General features: G+C 38.7%; 1 protein-coding gene across 4 annotated transcripts; it reads left to right on the plus strand.

The window, feature by feature from the left end:
• The first annotated feature begins 71 nt into the window (after positions 1–71).
• Positions 72–17,397, plus strand: LOC130927655 (gastrula zinc finger protein XlCGF57.1-like). 4 transcript variants are annotated; one of them, XM_057853592.1, is made up of 6 exons: positions 72–131; positions 614–833; positions 4,620–5,036; positions 6,992–7,056; positions 8,657–8,876; positions 13,294–17,397. In XM_057853592.1, exons 2-4 carry the CDS (start codon positions 677–679, stop codon positions 7,015–7,017), a joined length of 600 nt encoding a protein of 199 aa, XP_057709575.1. In that variant the 5' UTR covers positions 72–131; positions 614–676; the 3' UTR covers positions 7,018–7,056; positions 8,657–8,876; positions 13,294–17,397. The 4 variants fall into 4 exon arrangements, with proteins under 4 accessions (XP_057709575.1, XP_057709572.1, XP_057709573.1 ...); XM_057853589.1 differs by lacking the exons at positions 8,657–8,876; positions 13,294–17,397 and having other exon boundaries at positions 4,620–7,959; XM_057853590.1 differs by lacking the exons at positions 72–131; positions 614–833; positions 4,620–5,036; positions 6,992–7,056 and adding an exon at positions 8,069–8,566.
• Positions 17,398–17,813: the final 416 nt, after the last annotated feature.

Consider the following 17,813-nt stretch of genomic DNA (forward strand, 5'->3'; position numbering starts at 1 on the left):
TAATATACCACCCAGTCAGTAGATGGCGCTACAGTAAATGTCGGAAGGAGAAACGGTAGTCTTTACTCACACAATCACGCATGCGCAAAATAGCGGTGCATCGTAAGATGTCCTTTTAATAACATCCACAGGTACTTAATAATAATTGTTAGCCGTTCGTTAAGATGTTAAAACCCTGTTGGGAACTTACATGAATATATTTAATGACGTTTTGAACGTACTCGATGTGAATTTGAACAGAGTAGCTTATTGTTTTGCCGAGTTGAATATGCTAACCGCCAGTAGTTCGCTCCATTTTATTGTCATTTATTTATATTAGAGCTAATAGCTGATGATAAGAACTATTGAAGCTTCCACTCAGGAAATGTGTATTATTTAAAGTAGGACTATGTTTATTTTTGGGAGAAAAGTTACATGCTAAGCGAGACTAGCACACAATAATATTGTGCACTTTATTTTGCTAAATAGTTTTGTATGACCTGAATTGAATGTATTCTGCCAAGTGGATTGAGCTGGTTGTAATTTTAATAATGTTACGTCAGTTTTAAAATGCAGCCTTCAGAGACAAGCGATCCGCTCCTTAACATTCATATGTACCTTCACCGATCTACAGTGTTCACTGCCTGTGTCATCGCTGAGAGCTTTATTTGCTGTTGGAGGAGCGGACAAGGAAGTAATGAGTGGGGAACGTGAAATCCGCACTCCTCAACCGGCCACAAAGAGAGAAACTAACGCACCTGTTCGGAACATGGCTACTTCATTGCCAGCCAGATCCATCACCAACAGTGAAGGCGATGCCCTTCCCAACCTGCCCAGTCTTTCGTCCAGTGCGGGTGAGCGGATGTTGAAATTTACTGATGATCTTATTGCATGCAATGTAGGGCTGCAGCTATCGAATATTTTAGTAATCGACTGAAAATTCTATCGATTAATCGAGTAATTGGATAAAACATATATTTTTTGGTGAAGAGCAATTATAAATATACATGAGAAAATAAGACATTTCATCTAATGTTGAACCATTTTCAGTCAATCAATGTCTTTATTTTCGATGTATATTGTTGAAAACAGCCAACAATTGCATCTCAGATGTAACTAGAATTTTAAAAAAAGACAAATTCACTGCTTTCACTCAAAAAACCTTTAGATCTTATTTTAAAAAAAAATAATATATATATTTGCCAGATAACACTAAATTACATCTGTTATAAGCATTCATTAATGCTCATGATAGTATTATGGTTGTCTAATGATAGTCTTATGGCGCCACTGTCAAATAAAGTGTTACCAAATACCATAACTAAAAATTGATGAAACAAGCGGAACAGTAACTGAAGAAATAATTATCAGAGAACATAAATTTTAATTGTTATTTACATCTGCAGCGCTGCAATGCATGCTAGGAGGCATGTTGGACATTAACAGTGTTGACAGCAGGTGGCAGCAGAGGTTGTCCCTAGTGCTGCAACGATTAATCGATTTACTCAAGTATTCGATTAAAAAAAATATTCGAATTAAATTTTGTTGCTTCGATTATTCGTTTAATTAAAGTGGTGTTGTAATGGTTTATTTTGAAAGTGTTTGCATTTAGTTTTATTGACTAGGGTGGATACACTGCCCTCTAGTCTGCCTCTTTTCACTTGGCTCCATCCAACTGCTCCCTGTTAAGACCAACATACGACCAAGTTTTTGTTTGAGCTAATGTTTTTAAATGCATTCATAATTTATTTTATAGCTATATTTAGCCGTTTTTTTTTTTTTTTTGTGGGAATATGTGTCCGAACCATTTGTTAAGAGCAAATTAGCATTTTATAGCATTTTTTTAAATATATATTTTTAATTTTTTTATAGCATTTAAGCTAGCGGACTTTTTCTATGTAAGTTAGCCAATTGTTCTTTTGTTGTAGAAAGATGCCTTTTTTTTTTATTATTATTATTATAATACCGTTTGAGGTCTTTAAATTTTTCATGCTCCTTATCCAATTACTCGATTATTCGAACTAACTAGTCCATCGATTAATCGACTACTAAAATATTCGATAGCTGCAGCCCTAGTTGTCTCTCACAAGGGAGCAGTAATAGCCAAATGAAGCTTCTTGAAGCAATAAAGCTTTGCAGCCAATTGGTTCAAAGCTTCATGGTGGTTTATTAGGTCTTAAGACAGTCATGTGATGCCGCTGTCAAATAGTATCATTCTGTCATTGTCCGAGCCGCTTATGTTACCAGTTACTATCTTTTGGTGTGAATATCAAATAATACATTGAGGACCGCTGCGGCTTATAGTCCAGTGCGGCTTATCTATGAACAAATGCAGTTTTCGTGCCAAATTTGGTGGGTGGCGGCTTATAGTCAGGTGCGCCTTATAGTGCGAAAATTACGGTATAGACCCTACCCACCGACGTCACAAAATCACGTGATCGCTGTATTGTTCCGCCCCTTTGTCCGTCATTTTGTGTCAGTATTATCAATGGTCTCAATTGTTTGAGCAATTTATAATGCATTTCATGGAAGACCCGGTGCTTTCGGATGCCGTAAACTCACTTGGTGCGTTGCATATAAGGCGATATGTGGAAAAGCTTCAGTTTATCCATTCGCCAGATCCATATTTGATGCCTAAATCGATGTTTTTCGACCCGCTGTCTCCGCCGTATTTGCCTGACATCTGCTAGCTACCCTGATATGTACAACTATCTTGTCCACACAAAATCAGCCTATTCTCACGAAAGTTTGAAAAACTTTAAGAGCTTGGAGGCTTATAAATACTTCGTTGCTGGTTGGGTGAAACAGGTCCTCGTCCACGAAAATTCGGCAGGAATCTGGGCATTACTGAATGCTTATGACAGATGTCAATATGTGTCATGTGGCATATTATTTCACGAACTCCATTTAAGTCCAGCTCAGATCTTTTACGGCCATTCAAAGTGAGATAATTTGCTGGATGACACTAACCGACATCTATTATAAGCGTTCATTAATGCTTATGACAATGTCATGTAATAATTATGACTGTCAAATGACAGTATTATGGCACCACTATCCAAGAATATGTTACCAAATACCATAACTAGCAATTAATGAAACAACTGGAACAGTAACTGAAGAAATAATTAGCACAGAACATGAATTTTGATTGCTCTTTACATCTGTAGCACCGCAATGCATGCTAGGAGGAATGTTGGATGACAACAGTGTTGAAAGCAGGTGGCAGCAGAGGTTGACTGTCTCCCCCAAGGGAGCAGTGATGGCCAAATGAAGCTTTTAGAAACAATAAGACTTTGCACCCATTTGGTTCAAAGCTAAATGGTGGTTCATTTGGTCTCATGACAGTCTTATGATGCCATTGTCCAATGAAGTGGTACCAGTTGATATCTTTTGGTGTAAATATCCTATAATACCGTTTTCATGTCAAATTTGGTGGGTGGCGGCTTATAGTCAGGTGCGCCTTATAGTCCAGAAATTACGGTAGTCGACTAATCTAATATACTATATATACCCTACCCACCGACGTCACAAAACCACGCGCTCGCTGTGTGGTTCCGCCCACTTGTCCGTCATTTTGTCTCTGTAATAGCATTGTTTTCAATTGATCGAGGAATTTAAAATGCATTTCATGGAAGACCCGGTGCTTTCTGATGCCGTAAACTCACTGGATGTGTTGCATAAAAGGCGTTATGTGGAAAAGCTTCGTTCTATACAGTCGCCAGATCCATATTTGATGGCCAAATCGATGTTTTTCGACCCACTGTCTTCGCCCTGTCTGCCTGACATCTGCTACGCTGATATTTACAATTATCTTGTCCACACAAAATCAGCCTATTCCCACGAAAATTTGAAAAACTTCAAGAGCTTGGAGGCTTATAAATACTTCGTTGCTGGTTGGGTGAAACAGGTCCTCGTTCGGCAGGAATCTATCTTGTGCTTGGAAAGGTGAGTTACGAAATTTTCAATTCAAAATCTTTTGTTCTTGCTAACATCCACTGTCAAGTCTAATGTATTTCATGTCATTTGTCAATGGAGCTAGGGCTTTTAATGTTTATATGGTTTAGCGATAGCACTCTCACTACATACATACGTGTATGTTGTCGGCGATTAGCCTAGCAATGATCTTAATTGTGGTTGTCAGCCCAAAACCCTCTAAATATATATTAAATGCATCTTACCAGATATAAAATGACTACTACATAATCTGTGGTAATCGTTTGGAGCCCAGTTTTCTCGTCGAATTGCAGCAGCCCATCTCGCTCTCTCCTCTCCGGGTCTCTCGGAATCCGGTAGAACTTCAAGTCTCTCCGTCTATCTTCTCTGTTATTGCAACCGACCGCCACACACGCCTTCACCATTTTGATTATTAATGTTAACGAGCAGAAAAACACGCCGTAAATAGGAGGAATGTACGTAGCCGTAACAGGTAAACACGATGTGTTGACGGACAATTGGGCGGCACCAGTCAGGAGGGCGGAGTTGTGACGTCACGTGGGTAGGGTCTATACGGTTTTGGGAGCAAATGAGTTAAAATGGATTGGACGATGCGGGCCAGTGAGTTAAACGAAATGAAAAGTCTTCCATGAAAGATTGACTTCACACCAAACCGTAAGCATTTGTCATCTTGTGTCTTGCAGACATCAGGGAGGCTGATTGTCCTGAGTGGCAGCAGTCCAATCACATCAAAAAGGAGGAGGAGGGGTTATGTATTAAAGAGGAAGACCAGGAGAAATTCACCCAGGTTTGGCACCCTGATGTAGAGGATCCGTTTTGTCCGCCTCGCATTCGGAAGGTGGAGGAAGAGCTGCTATATATCAAAGAAGAAGAGGAGGACATCACCAGCTTGAAAAGTGTCCTCTTGACGTGTGAAAATGGAGGTCCATTTAAGCTGAGTGGAGCGGAGGAGCCTCCGAGCAGCATCTTATCAGAAGATGACAAAGACCACGGTGGAGAAACTTCAGCAGATGACATCATAGGACCTATATTAGACAGTGACACGTCACACTCTTCTGACTATGATGATGATGAAGGGTCTGATGGTCAGAAGAATATAGGTACATACATAGATAGGTATGAGTTGAAAATGCATATGTCAAGACACACTGGTCGGAAACCTTTCTGCTGTTCAGATTGTGGTAAGAGATTCTCTCAAAAGGGACATTTAAATCGTCACAAAAGTATACACACTGTTAGGGAACCTTTCTTCTGTTCAAATTGTGGTAAGAGATTCTCTCATAAGGGACATTTCAATCGTCACACAAGCATACACACTTGCGGGAAACGTTTCTGCTGTTCAGTTTGCGGTCAGACATTCTCTAATAAGGGACATTTAAATCGTCACGCAAGCATACACTTTAGTGAGAAACCGTTCACCTGCTCAATTTGCGGTCAAAGATTCTCTCTAAAGGAAAACTTAACTCGTCACGCTAGTATACACACCGGCGAGGAACGCGAAAAGCCTTTCACCTGCTCGGTTTGCGGTCAAAGATTCTCTCAAAAGGCAAACTTAAATCGTCACGCTAGTATACACACCGGCGAGGAACGCGAAAAGCCTTTCTCCTGCTCGATTTGCGGTCAAAAATTTTCCGAAAAGGGAACCTTAAAATCTCACTCGAGAGCGCACAACGGTGAGAAACCGTACTCCTGCTCAGTGTGCGGTCAAAGCTTTGCTCGGACTAGCCACGTAAAAAGTCACACGAGGACGCACACCGGTGAGAAACCGTTCTCCTGCTCAATTTGTGGTCAGGGGTTCACCGAAAGGGCGAGCTTGAAGCGTCACTTGAGGACGCACACCGGTGAGAAACCTTTCCCCTGCTCAATTTGCGGTCAGAACTTCTCGGAAAGGCCGGCTTTAGAGCGTCACACAAGAAAACACACTGGGGAGAAACCTTTCTCCTGCTCAGTTTGCGGTCAAAGATTCCCTTGGCGGGATGCGGCAACTAAGCACAAGTGTGTTGGCGCGAAAAGCAGTGACCAATGAAGGCTTTGCCTGTAATCCAAGTTTGCGTTGATGCGTTTTTGATGCGGAATGGAGGGAATAGTTACCTTTCTCGCAGACACCATATAATTGTTTGCATTAGTTTAACACTTTCGTTATAGTTAAGCATTTAACCATAGTTTGAGGGACGTCACCCCACAGTAAAGTGGATCACCTTATCAGCCTTCGCCTGATAAGCGAAGGAAAGGACGTCAACAGCTCTTCGGTGGGTCAGGACACTCTAGCCCTACTGAGGCAACAAATTGATAGTGCGGCGCCTTCGATGTCAAGACATGCCTCAGTTGCCGTGGCAACCACTTTTCAACACGAAAGATGATGCACGAACCTGACCGCCCAAACCTGCCACAGAGGGATGATCCCAAGAACACGCCTTCCGCACGGCCCACTCCAACACAGCTTTCAAAAAGACTGAACATTTTAGCGAACAACTGTCGCTTCTCGGGGAAATTTCGATGTATGCTTTGTTTTGCTGACTCTGGATCCAGCATTGCGTCTCCGTCTTCTTTTTTACCTTGCTTTTTTTGACCATTGTCGACGAATAAATTGTCAACCTGTTATCGGCGGGCTTTCTTTAAACCGTTCAAAATGGAGTCAGTACAAAGGGTTAACACCGGAGTGGACACGTGGAGTTCGGCCTCGCCGGCCGACTTCCTGAGGCAGCGCCAGCGGAACGTCATCTGGTTCGGATGTTGCTGTTCCGGCAGCTTGCCCGGAAGGCCGAATTCCTTCAAGGACAATTATATTCTTGTGGAAATTGTAGTATCCGGATATCATTCGTTCATTCCATATCTGATTTAGAATCGGATTTCTCGTTTTAGAATCTAAAATGGGAAAAGGATAACCAATTGTTTTTTCTCGTTTAAAAAAAAAAAAAAAAAAAAAAAAAAAAAGAACAAATAGCAGCCTGATTTTCGCCATTTTGATTTTGTTTTGAAATTAAAAATGGAATTTGAGGGTATGGAATTGGCATGAAATAGTTATATGAAATATGAAATAGTTTTTTCCTTTCAGATACAAGAAAGCGCCCTGTGCTGTGAGAAAAGTTCTACATTGCAGTTATTGTTCCGTCGATTAAGGTGAGGTGGAATTTGACGCATTTCTGTGAACTTTTAAACAGGAGTGGGATGGGATAGGATTTACTTTTTGACTCATCCCTGGGATTGGGGTGGAATGGATGTTTTCTCTGGGAGTGGGAAGGAACGAGAGTGAAAATTGACTAGTCTTGAGCACAAGTTTAATACTGATAATAATCATAATAATAATAAATACTTTAGAATCTAAATTTTTTTTGTAGTTTATGCAGATATTGTCAGAGAATATCAGAGATCCACCAGCATATGTCGAGGGTTCCTAATGTGACTCCATCTAAAAGTTGCGAGTAAGCAGACAACTCCATTTTTTTAGATTATTAAAAGTGGGTCACTAGGTGACCTGGTGTTGTTTCACTGTAGTTCATGGAGGACGAGAGTGCAAAAATTAAAGAAATAATCACACAATTAAATAAATGATTAAAAGTGTCATTAAAATGCTTCTATTTCAATATTTTTTTTTTTCAATTTTTATATATTTCACTTTTAATTTATTTCACTTTCTATTTATATATTTCACTTTATATTTCCATTTTTATTGGTTTATATCAACATTTCTATTTTTATTTATTTAATTCAACATGTATTTATTCCAATATACTGTATATTTATTCATTTATATTTCTTTATTTCATTATTTATTTATTTTAACATTTATTTCTATCTAATCTTTTATGATTTCACGTCGTCATAATATGCCGCCCAGTCAGTAGATGACGCACAAGTAAATGTCGGAAGGAGGAAACGACGATAGTCTCTACTCACGCATGCGCAAAATAGCAGAGCGTCGTAAGATTTTTTTATTTCCATTTTTATTGATTTATACCAACATTTCCCTTTTTATTATACTGTATATTTATTTATTTCAACATTTATTTCTATCTATCTATATCTTTCTACCTTCTTTGTTTCTTTTTTTTTTTTTTTTTATGATTTCACGTCGTCATAGTACATCGCCCAGTCAGTAGATGGCGCTCTAGTAAAGGTCGGAAGGAGGAAACGACGATAGTCGCTACTCACGCATGCGCAAAATACAGTGTTGTAAGCTGTCCTTTTAAGAACATTCACAGTTACTTAATAACATTTTTTAACCGTTCGTTGAGATGTTGAAACGCTGTTGGCAACTTACATAACTATATTTAGTGACGTTTTAAACGTACTCGATGTGAATTTGAACTGAGTAGCTTATTGTTTTGCCGAGTTGAATAATGGCGACCGCTAGTAGTTCGCCCCGTTTTATTGTCATTCTTTGATATTAGAGCTGATAGCTGATGATAAGAACTGTTGAAGATTCCTCTCAGGAAATGTGTATTATTTAAAGTAGTACTATGTTTATTTTTGGGAGAAAGGTTTCATGCTAAGCGAGTTTTGCACACAATAAGGGGATATTAGTGCACTTGGTTATGCTAAATAGTTTTGTATGCCCTGAATTGAATGTATTCTGCCAGTATATTACTTTGGAAGTGGATTGAACTGGTTATAAGTTTAATACTGTCAGGTCAGTATTAAAATGCAGCCTTCAGAGACAAGCGAGATAAACTAATGTGTCCGCTCCTCAACGTTCATATCTACCTTCACCTATCTACAGTGTTCACTGCCTGTGTCATCGCTGAGAGCTTTATTTGCTGTTGGAGGAGCGGACAAGGAAGGAATGAGTGAGGAACGTGACATTCGCATTCCTCAACCGGCCACGAGGAGAGACACTAAAGCACCTGTTCGGAACCTGGCTACTTCATTGCCAGCCAGATCCATCACCAACAGTGAAGGAGATGACCTTCCCGACCTGACCAGTCTGTCGTCCAGTGTGGGTGAGCGGATGGTGAAATTTACTGATGATCTTTTTGCAAGCAATGTTTAACACGCAGATTTCTGAATCATGGTCTGAAATGTCATACAGTAGCATATCTTAAAATGGCTTGCCCTCTCAGTGTTTAAAAAAATAAAACATCTTGCATGAAAGTAGAGCTGTATCGACGTTGATGACGTAAATGCCCGTCGACGGGTAATGACGGGGTTTAGGAAAAAAAAAATTTACATTCGGATAAAGTTTAGAATGGCGGGCGCTCGCGATGCATAAAGCCAAAAAAAGCGGACCAGAATGGCCAGAGCCTGGAATTATTTCAAGGAAAATATGGAGGGTGCAACTGCTGAGCTCGCATACCACGGTAGCACGTCGGCTATGAACGGAAACTTGAAGCGCCGTCACCCTGGTGTAAATTTGGATGACAACAAGAATCAACAAGCTAGCGGATTGTAAGTCGGTACAACTTTCTAACGACGTTTTTTAAATTGAAGTTGCATTTATGTGCGTGCCTCATTAAGTTTCTTCCCCCACGTACTTCACATTTTTAATCTACTCTGCTGCTGCTCCCGATCTCGACATCTCTGTGCACGGCATGCAGATTGTATTTATTAGGATCATGAAAGCTCCCACTTGGGGGGGAAAAAATATGTATATATATATATATATATATATTAGGGCTGTCAAAATTATCGCATTAACGGGCGGTAATTATTTTTTTTAATTAATCACGTGAAAATATTTGACGCAATTAACGCACTTGCCCAGCTCAGACAGATTTAAATGACAGTAGAGTGAAAGGCCCACTTGTTAATTGTGTTTTGCGGAGTTTTGCTGCCCTCTGCTGGCGCTTGGGTGCAACTGATTTTATAGGCTTCAGCAGCCAGGAGCATTGTGTAAGTAATTATTGACATCAACAATGGCGAGCTAGTTTATTTTTTGATTGAAATTTTACAAATTTTATAAAAACGAAAACATTAAGAGGGGTTTTACTTTTAATATAAAATTTCTATAACTTGTACTAACATTTTTCTTTAAAGACTACAAGTCTTTCTATCCATGGATCGCTTTAACAGAATGTTAATAATGTTAATGCCATCTTGTTGATTTATTTTCTTAATAAACAAATACAGTACTTATGTACAGTATGTTGAATATATATATATATATATATATATATATATATATATATATATCCATCTTGTGTCTTATCCTTTCATTCCAACAATAATTTACAGAAAAATATGGCATATTATATAGACGGGTTGAATTGCGATTAATTGCGATTAATTACGAATAATTAATTTTTAAGCTGTAATTAACTCGATTAAAAATTTTAATCATTTGACAGCCCTAATATATATATAGTAGAGCTGTCAAAATTATCGCGTTAACGGGCGGCAATTAATTTTTTAAATTAATCACGGTAAAATATTTGACGCATTTGACTCACATGCCCTGCTCAAACAGATTAAAATGACAGCAAAATGTCATTTCCACTTGTTACTTGTGCTTTTTGGTGTTTTGTCGCCATCTGCTGGCGCTTGGGTGCGACTGATTTTATGGGTTTCAGCACCATAATTATGGACATCAACAATGGCGAGCTACTAGTTTATTTTTTTGACTGAAAATTTTACAAATTTTAATAAAACGAAAACATTAAGAGGGGTTTTAATATAAAATTTCTATAACTTGTACTAACATTTATCTTTTAAGAACTACAAGTCTGTCTATCCATGGATCGCTTTAGCAGAATGTTAATAATGTGAATGCCATCTTGTTGATTTATTTTCTTAATAAACAAATACAGTACTTATGTACAGTATGTTGAATATATATATATATATATATATATATATATCCATCTTGTGTCTTATCCTTTCATTCCAACAATAATTTACAGAAAAATATGGCATATTATATAGACGCTTTGAATTGCGATTAATTGCGATTAATTACGAATAATTAATTTTTAAGCTGTAATTAACTCGATTAAAAATTTTAATCATTTGACAGCCCTAATATATAGTAGAGCTGTCAAAATTATCGCGTTAACGGGCGGCAATTAATTTTTTTAATTAATCACGGTAAAATATTTGACGCATTTGACTCACATGCCCTGCTCAAACAGATTAAAATGACAGCAAAGTGTCATTTCCACTTGTTACTTGTGTTTTTTGGTGTTTTGTCGCGGTCTGCTGGCGCTTGGGTGCGACTGATTTTATGGGTTTCAGCACCATTATTATTGACATCAACAATGGCGAGCTACTAGTTTATTTTTTGATTGAAAATTTTACAAACTTTATTAAAACGAAAACATGAAGAGGGGTTTTAATATAAAATTTCTATAACTTGTACTAACATTTATCTTTTAAGAACTACAAGTCTTTCTATCCATGGATCGCTTTAACAGAATGTTAATAATGTTAATGCCATTTTGTTGATTTATTGTTATAATAAACAAATACAGTCCTTATGTACCATATGTTGAATGTATATATCCATCTTGTGTCTTATCTTTCCATTCCAACAATAATTTACAGAAAAATATGGCATATTATATAGATGGTTTGAATTGCGATTAATTACGATTAATTAATTTTTAAGCTGTAATTAACTCCATTAAAATTTTTAATCATTTTACAGCCCTAATATATATGTGTATGTGTGTATATATATATATATATATATATATATATATATATATATATATATATATATATATATATATATGAGAGCTGTCAAATTTATCGCGTTAACAGGCGGCAATTAATTTTTTTAATTAATCACGTTTAAATATTTGACGCGTTTAACTCACATGCCCTGCTCAAACAAATTAAAATGACAGCAAAGTGTTATTTCCACTTGTTACTTGTGCTTTTTGGTGTTTTGTCGCGGTCTGCTGGCGCTTGGGTGCGACTGATTTTATGGGTTTCAGCACCATAATTATTGACATCAACAATGGCGAGCTACTAGTTTATTTTTTTGACTGAAAATTTTACAAATTTTAATAAAACGAAAACATTAAGAGGGGTTTTAATATAAAATTTCTATAACTTGTACTAACATTTATCTTTTAAGAACTACAAGTCTGTCTATCCATGGATCGCTTTAGCAGAATGTTAATAATGTGAATGCCATCTTGTTGATTTATTTTCTTAATAAACAAATACAGTACTTATGTACAGTATGTTGAATGTATATATCCGTCTTGTGTCTTATTTTTCCATTCCAACAATAATTTGCAGAAAAATACAGCATATTTTATAGATGGTTTGAATTGTGATTAATTACGATTAAATAATTTTTAAGCTGTGATGAACTCGATTAAAAATTTTAATCGTTTGACAGCCCAAATATATATATATAATATAATATATATATATATATATATATATAATGTCCTATTTGTCCTATATGTCCTATCAAGAAAGAATTTGACCAGGAGGGCATTTAAAAAAAAAAAAAAAATTAACTGCAAAACCCTAACTGGAGGTGAGAGCACGCGAGAGCAGAATTAAAGACACCATGATTTTAACGAGATATTATCATGCCCTTATCTTGTTTCGATCCAAAAACTCCATATAGGATGTATCATCGAGTGTCAAGACACAGATGTGAATGGCCACAGCTGGATTTTTGGGGGGATTTTATGGGTGAAACATGGCTATATAACAAGGGTCGCGATGCAGAAATCGCAGACGTCAAGGAGTAATTGAGATTTTCATTTTCATATATTTACCCTTTTAAAAGTTTTTTTTTTTTCTTTCAATTTTTCTTTGTTTGGATCGACTATTTATCGTCTAAAATATTGGGGAAAATGCGACAGTAACAAAAAAATAAAATTAAGCGATAGTTATGAGGTAGAAATCCGTGACTTTTTTACAGACGCCAATTTTTTCATTGTGACGTAATTTGTTTAAAAGTTTAAAATATGCGAGTAAATAATTTTTTATAGTTTTTTTTTTTTTTTTGCGAAATATTAGACATCAATTAATGATTCTAAGCTAAAAAATGACGTTTTGAATAAGCTTTACCTTGTTTTTATGGCTAGGTTGAACCAAAGCGGTTGCGCGACGTCTGTAAACGGGGGTTTTCAGGGTAAAACGGACAAATTAAAAATAGTTCGGGGACTTAATGCGCCATGAATCTGCTATGGCAGCATATAGACATATTGTTCTATCAAACGCAACAGTTCTTTTGGCTTAAAATACATCAGTTTGTTTTATAGAGGGGTGCGAGAGCAGAAACTGCTTTTTGTCTTGTGTTTTCCGCCATTTATATAGTATATTAGATTAGTCGACTACCGGTAATCACAAAAAGTCGTCTGACTAATCGGGAGGAAATTAGTCGTTTGGGACAGCCCTACATGAAAGATTGACTTCACACCAAACCGTAAGCATTTGTCATCTTGTCTCTTACAGACATCAGGGAGGCTTACTGTCCTGAGTGGCAGCAGTCCAATCACATCAAAAAGGAGGAGGAGGAGTTATGTATTAAAGAGGAAGACCAGGAGAAATTCACCCAGGTTTGGCACCCTCACGTAGAGGATCTGTCGCGTCCACCTCGCATTCGGAAGGTGGAGGAAGAGCTACTATATATCAAAGAGGAACAGGAGGACATCACCAGCTTAACCAGTGTCCTCTTGAAGTGTGAAAATGGTGGTCCATTTAAGCTGAGTGGAGCGGAGGAGCCTCCGAGCAGCATCTTAACAGAAGGTGACAAAGACCACGGTGGAGAAACTTCAGCAGATGACGTCACAGCACCAATATCAGACAGCGACCACGAAACGTCACACTCTTCTGACTATGATGATGATGAAGGGTCTGATGGTCAGAAGAACATTAACGGTGACACACACTGGAAATGCACTCAGTGTGGTAAGACCTATCGTTATAGGTATGAGTTGAAAATGCATATGTCAAAACACACTGGTCATAAACCTTTCCGCTGTTCAGATTGTGGTAAGAGATTCTCTCAAAAGGGACATTTAAATCGTCACGCAAGTATACACACTGCTCAGAAAGCTTTCTGCTGTTCAGATTGTGGGAAGGAATTCTCTTCCAAGGGACATTTCAATCGTCACACAACAATACACACTTGCGAGAAACGTTTCTGCTGCTCAGTTTGCGGTCAGAGGTTCTCTCATAAGGGACATTTAAATCGGCACGCAAGCATACACGTCGGTGAGAAACCGTTCACCTGCTCAATTTGCGGTCAGAGATTCTCTCAAAAGGCAAACTTAAACCGTCACGCGAGTACACACACCGGCGAGAAACGCGAAAAGCCTTTCTCCTGCTCGATTTGCGGTCAGAGTTTTTCCGATAAGGGAACCTTAAAATATCACACGAGAGCGCACAACGGCGAGAAACCGTACTCCTGCTCAGTTTGCGGCCAAAAGTTTGCGCGGAATAGCCACTTGAAAAGTCACACACGGATACACACCGGTGAGAAACCGTTCTCCTGCTCAATTTGTGGCCAGGGGTTCACCGAAAGGGTAACCTTGAAGCGTCACGGGAGAACGCACACCGGCGAGAAACCGTTCTCCTGCTCAATTTGCGGTCAGAACTTCTCGGGAAGGCCAACCTTAGATCGTCACACAAGAACACATACTGGGGAGAAACCTTTCTCCTGCTCAGTTTGCGGTCAAAGATTCCCTTGGCGGGACGCGGCAACAAAGCACAACTGTGTCGGTGCGAAAAGCAGTGACCAATGACGGCTTTGCTTGTAATTAGGGGTCCACGATATCAATTTTTCGATACCGATATCGATAACTTCCTCCTCCTCAAAGCCGACACCGATATCGATAACCAATAATAGATATATAATTTTTCTAAATGTATAACCTGAGTTTTTGAACGCCTAGAGGTTTTTAAAAAAAAAAAATTTTTTAAACTAGTGCTGGATTCAACATAGATTTGCCTTTGATCTCATCAGATTTTTTATACTGACATTAACCATTTTAAAGGGAGTACTTATTTCTCTCAACAATACAATAAAATTTACACTGGTGGAATAAATTCCACATTTTCTGGACATAAAGTGTCTTTAGAAATAAGACTTCTTTTAACCAATATACTTTGTTTTCACAGCGTTACCTCCCTTGTGTTACTCTTGGGAGTGACAGGTGGAAATCACAACTGCTCTTGATCACTTTTAACTTGTGGCGTTTATTGCCGAGCACATTAAAAAAAAACACTCTTATTACAGCGCGCGCACTTTCTTCTCTCCCTGCCCTGTCGGCTCCCAGGCAGCATTTGGAACAACAGATTTCTGTACTATTTCGCATGTTTATAGTGTTACCGCTGTACTTGCATGTGAAATACACGTTAGCTAATTAGCTTAGCGCTCGGCACTAACTATTAACATCTCAAAAACAACAACAATAAAGGCTAAACAGTGTACTCACCTCTTATAGACGCACACAGGTCTTAGCAACATGCTCAGGTTATTTTTTAATTGAAATGCCTTAAAACTACTGCTGGACATCTGAAAGACAAGGAGCAAAGAACTATCTCTCTTCCCCTCTCGCTCGAAAGAATAACTTGCCTGCCTGTCTCATACACAAATTTATTTTCCAGTCTTTTAAAAAGGAGTAAATCTCTCTCCCAGTAACTGGGAGCATCCATCATAAGGTGCGTGTGTCCGTTAAATGTGTCCGGGCGGCAGACATGTCTTGAATTTTGTTCCGCTACGAGCGGCTATCATAAAGTTGTGAGTGAAAATCATCGTTTTTGAACCTTTATGAATCGTAATCGAATCGTCACTGATTGATCACTTTGCATGCCTAGCAGCCATCGCTATTGGCCTGCTCCAGACCAATGAGAACGGGCCAAAAGCACTGCAGCAATTTCAGCATAGAAATTCTGTTGAGTACAATGGCTGCATGCAAGACTTTTTGGCTTGAAAGTTTCGAGAGGTGGAGTTAAAGCGGCCAGTTTCAATACCTCGAACCTGATAAAACATTTGATGATGAAACATTTGGGGGCTGGACCAGAGCAACAAACCCCGGTCAGTTCACTTCGTCTACTTTCATTGTCTTATACTGAAAGAGTATAAGACAATAATAATACAATAATGCCCAATACTTGGGCATTGTCGTAGACCAGGAGGCACCAAGGTCTCACTGCATCAGTCATGTAATTATTTATTTACCCAGACTTGATTGTGAAAGAATCATATTGTTTTAATGATATCACTATATTTTATTATATTTATTTACACATTTACATTCTCTGTGCATATTTACAGGGCTATAACCTACTTCACTGCTTTGCTATTCATCAACAAAATAATGACATAATCAACAATAAACTGTGAGTACGAGTTATAGCAGTGTGTTTTCTTTTGGATCCCTAGTAGTATAATCAATCAGGGAATAGTATCATTTCTCATATTTACTGTAGGACTGTTTGTACGACTCTAACACAGCTAATATAAAATAGCACTTACACCATAGTTTAATGAAAAGAAGCAGAAAAGAGGGCATAAAAGATACACAACGCCATCTTATCACAGAAGCCCAATGCGTCATGAGCAAGATTGGCGCACCAACTCTTGCAATCAGTTCTCCCGGGCACTCCAGGACAAAGAGCAGGGCGCTATGTCCTAAAACAAGTAACATCATAGAACACCCTCGCCCAACCAGGATAGCAAGTTGATAGCGCGGGCGCCTTGGACGTCAAGACCTGCGTCGGTCGCCGTGGCAATCACGTCCCAACCACGAAGGATGACGCACGAACTTCGCTGCCACAGAGAGATGATCCCAAGACGACACCCAGCCACGTCTTCGGCCCGGTCCACTCCACCGCAGCTTTCAAAAAGAACTGAACATTTAGGTAACACGGTCACTTCCCGGGAACATTTCTGTGGCCGTTGTTTTGCCGACCCTGGATCCAGCATCACCCCTCCATCGTCTGTTTGTGCCTTGTTTTTGACCAATGTCGACGTATGAATTGCCAACCTGTTTTCGGTGAGCCTTCTTCAATCTTTTGGAACATGGAGTCAGTACAAAGGGTTAACACCGGAGTGAACGCACAGAATTTTCGCCCTTCCGGCTTACTCACAGGAGCAGCATTTCCGTTCGGCTATTGCTGTTTCCGCGGCTTGGCCGGGGGGCCATATATATACAGTACAAATATACAAATACATACTACGTATGTATTGGATTTTAATTTTCTTTTGATTTTCCCAGCGACGGTAATAGTGGGGCTACCAGTTTCACCAATGAGATGTCGCAACAATAATCACATGACTCCATTTTAACAATCAGAACTCAAGCTCGCCGCTCTCTGATCACGCATTGTCTTTAAAGCACCGTAAAAAATTAAGCAAATGACATAGACTGCCGCCATCAACATGACCCGAAAGCGTGGATTTTAACCTCTCTCCCAGTATTTATTTGGCACTGATTGACCACGGAAAACCGGAGATAGTATACTTTTACTTTCATAATCGGAAATATGTTTTCTCCACTAGAGGGCACTCATGATCTTTGGAGGAATAAAGATTAATTTTTTTTTTTTCATTTGTCGGAATAGATTTTTTTTTGGGGGGGGGGGCTTATTGCGGTTATGTTCTCGTACAGTATACAGGGGTGAACGTGGGAAGGGGGACTTGGGAGATGTTTACTTTTATTTTGAAAATCATTGAAGAAAAACGCAGTTTTGAATGAAAATTAGGTTGTTGTTTTTTCCTGCATTTCAGTGGATTTAGGAGGTTTTGGCCTTTTGGCCAGGATGTAGAGTCCCGCCGGCCCGGGTCGTTGGAGCTGTGTCAGCGCGATTGTCTGGCTAAAAGGTCAGATTCCTTGAATAAAACAATGTTAATTTTTGTTGTTTACCTGAAAATAAATCACTTTTCCAAAGATTAAGAAAAACAAGATCATTAATATGTGAACATTTCATGGGGTGTCCTAATTTTTTCCACATGACCGTAAATATGC

The sequence above is a fragment of the Corythoichthys intestinalis genome, chromosome 13 (assembly GCF_030265065.1).
Source record: "Corythoichthys intestinalis isolate RoL2023-P3 chromosome 13, ASM3026506v1, whole genome shotgun sequence".
Taxonomy (NCBI): domain Eukaryota; kingdom Metazoa; phylum Chordata; class Actinopteri; order Syngnathiformes; family Syngnathidae; genus Corythoichthys; species Corythoichthys intestinalis.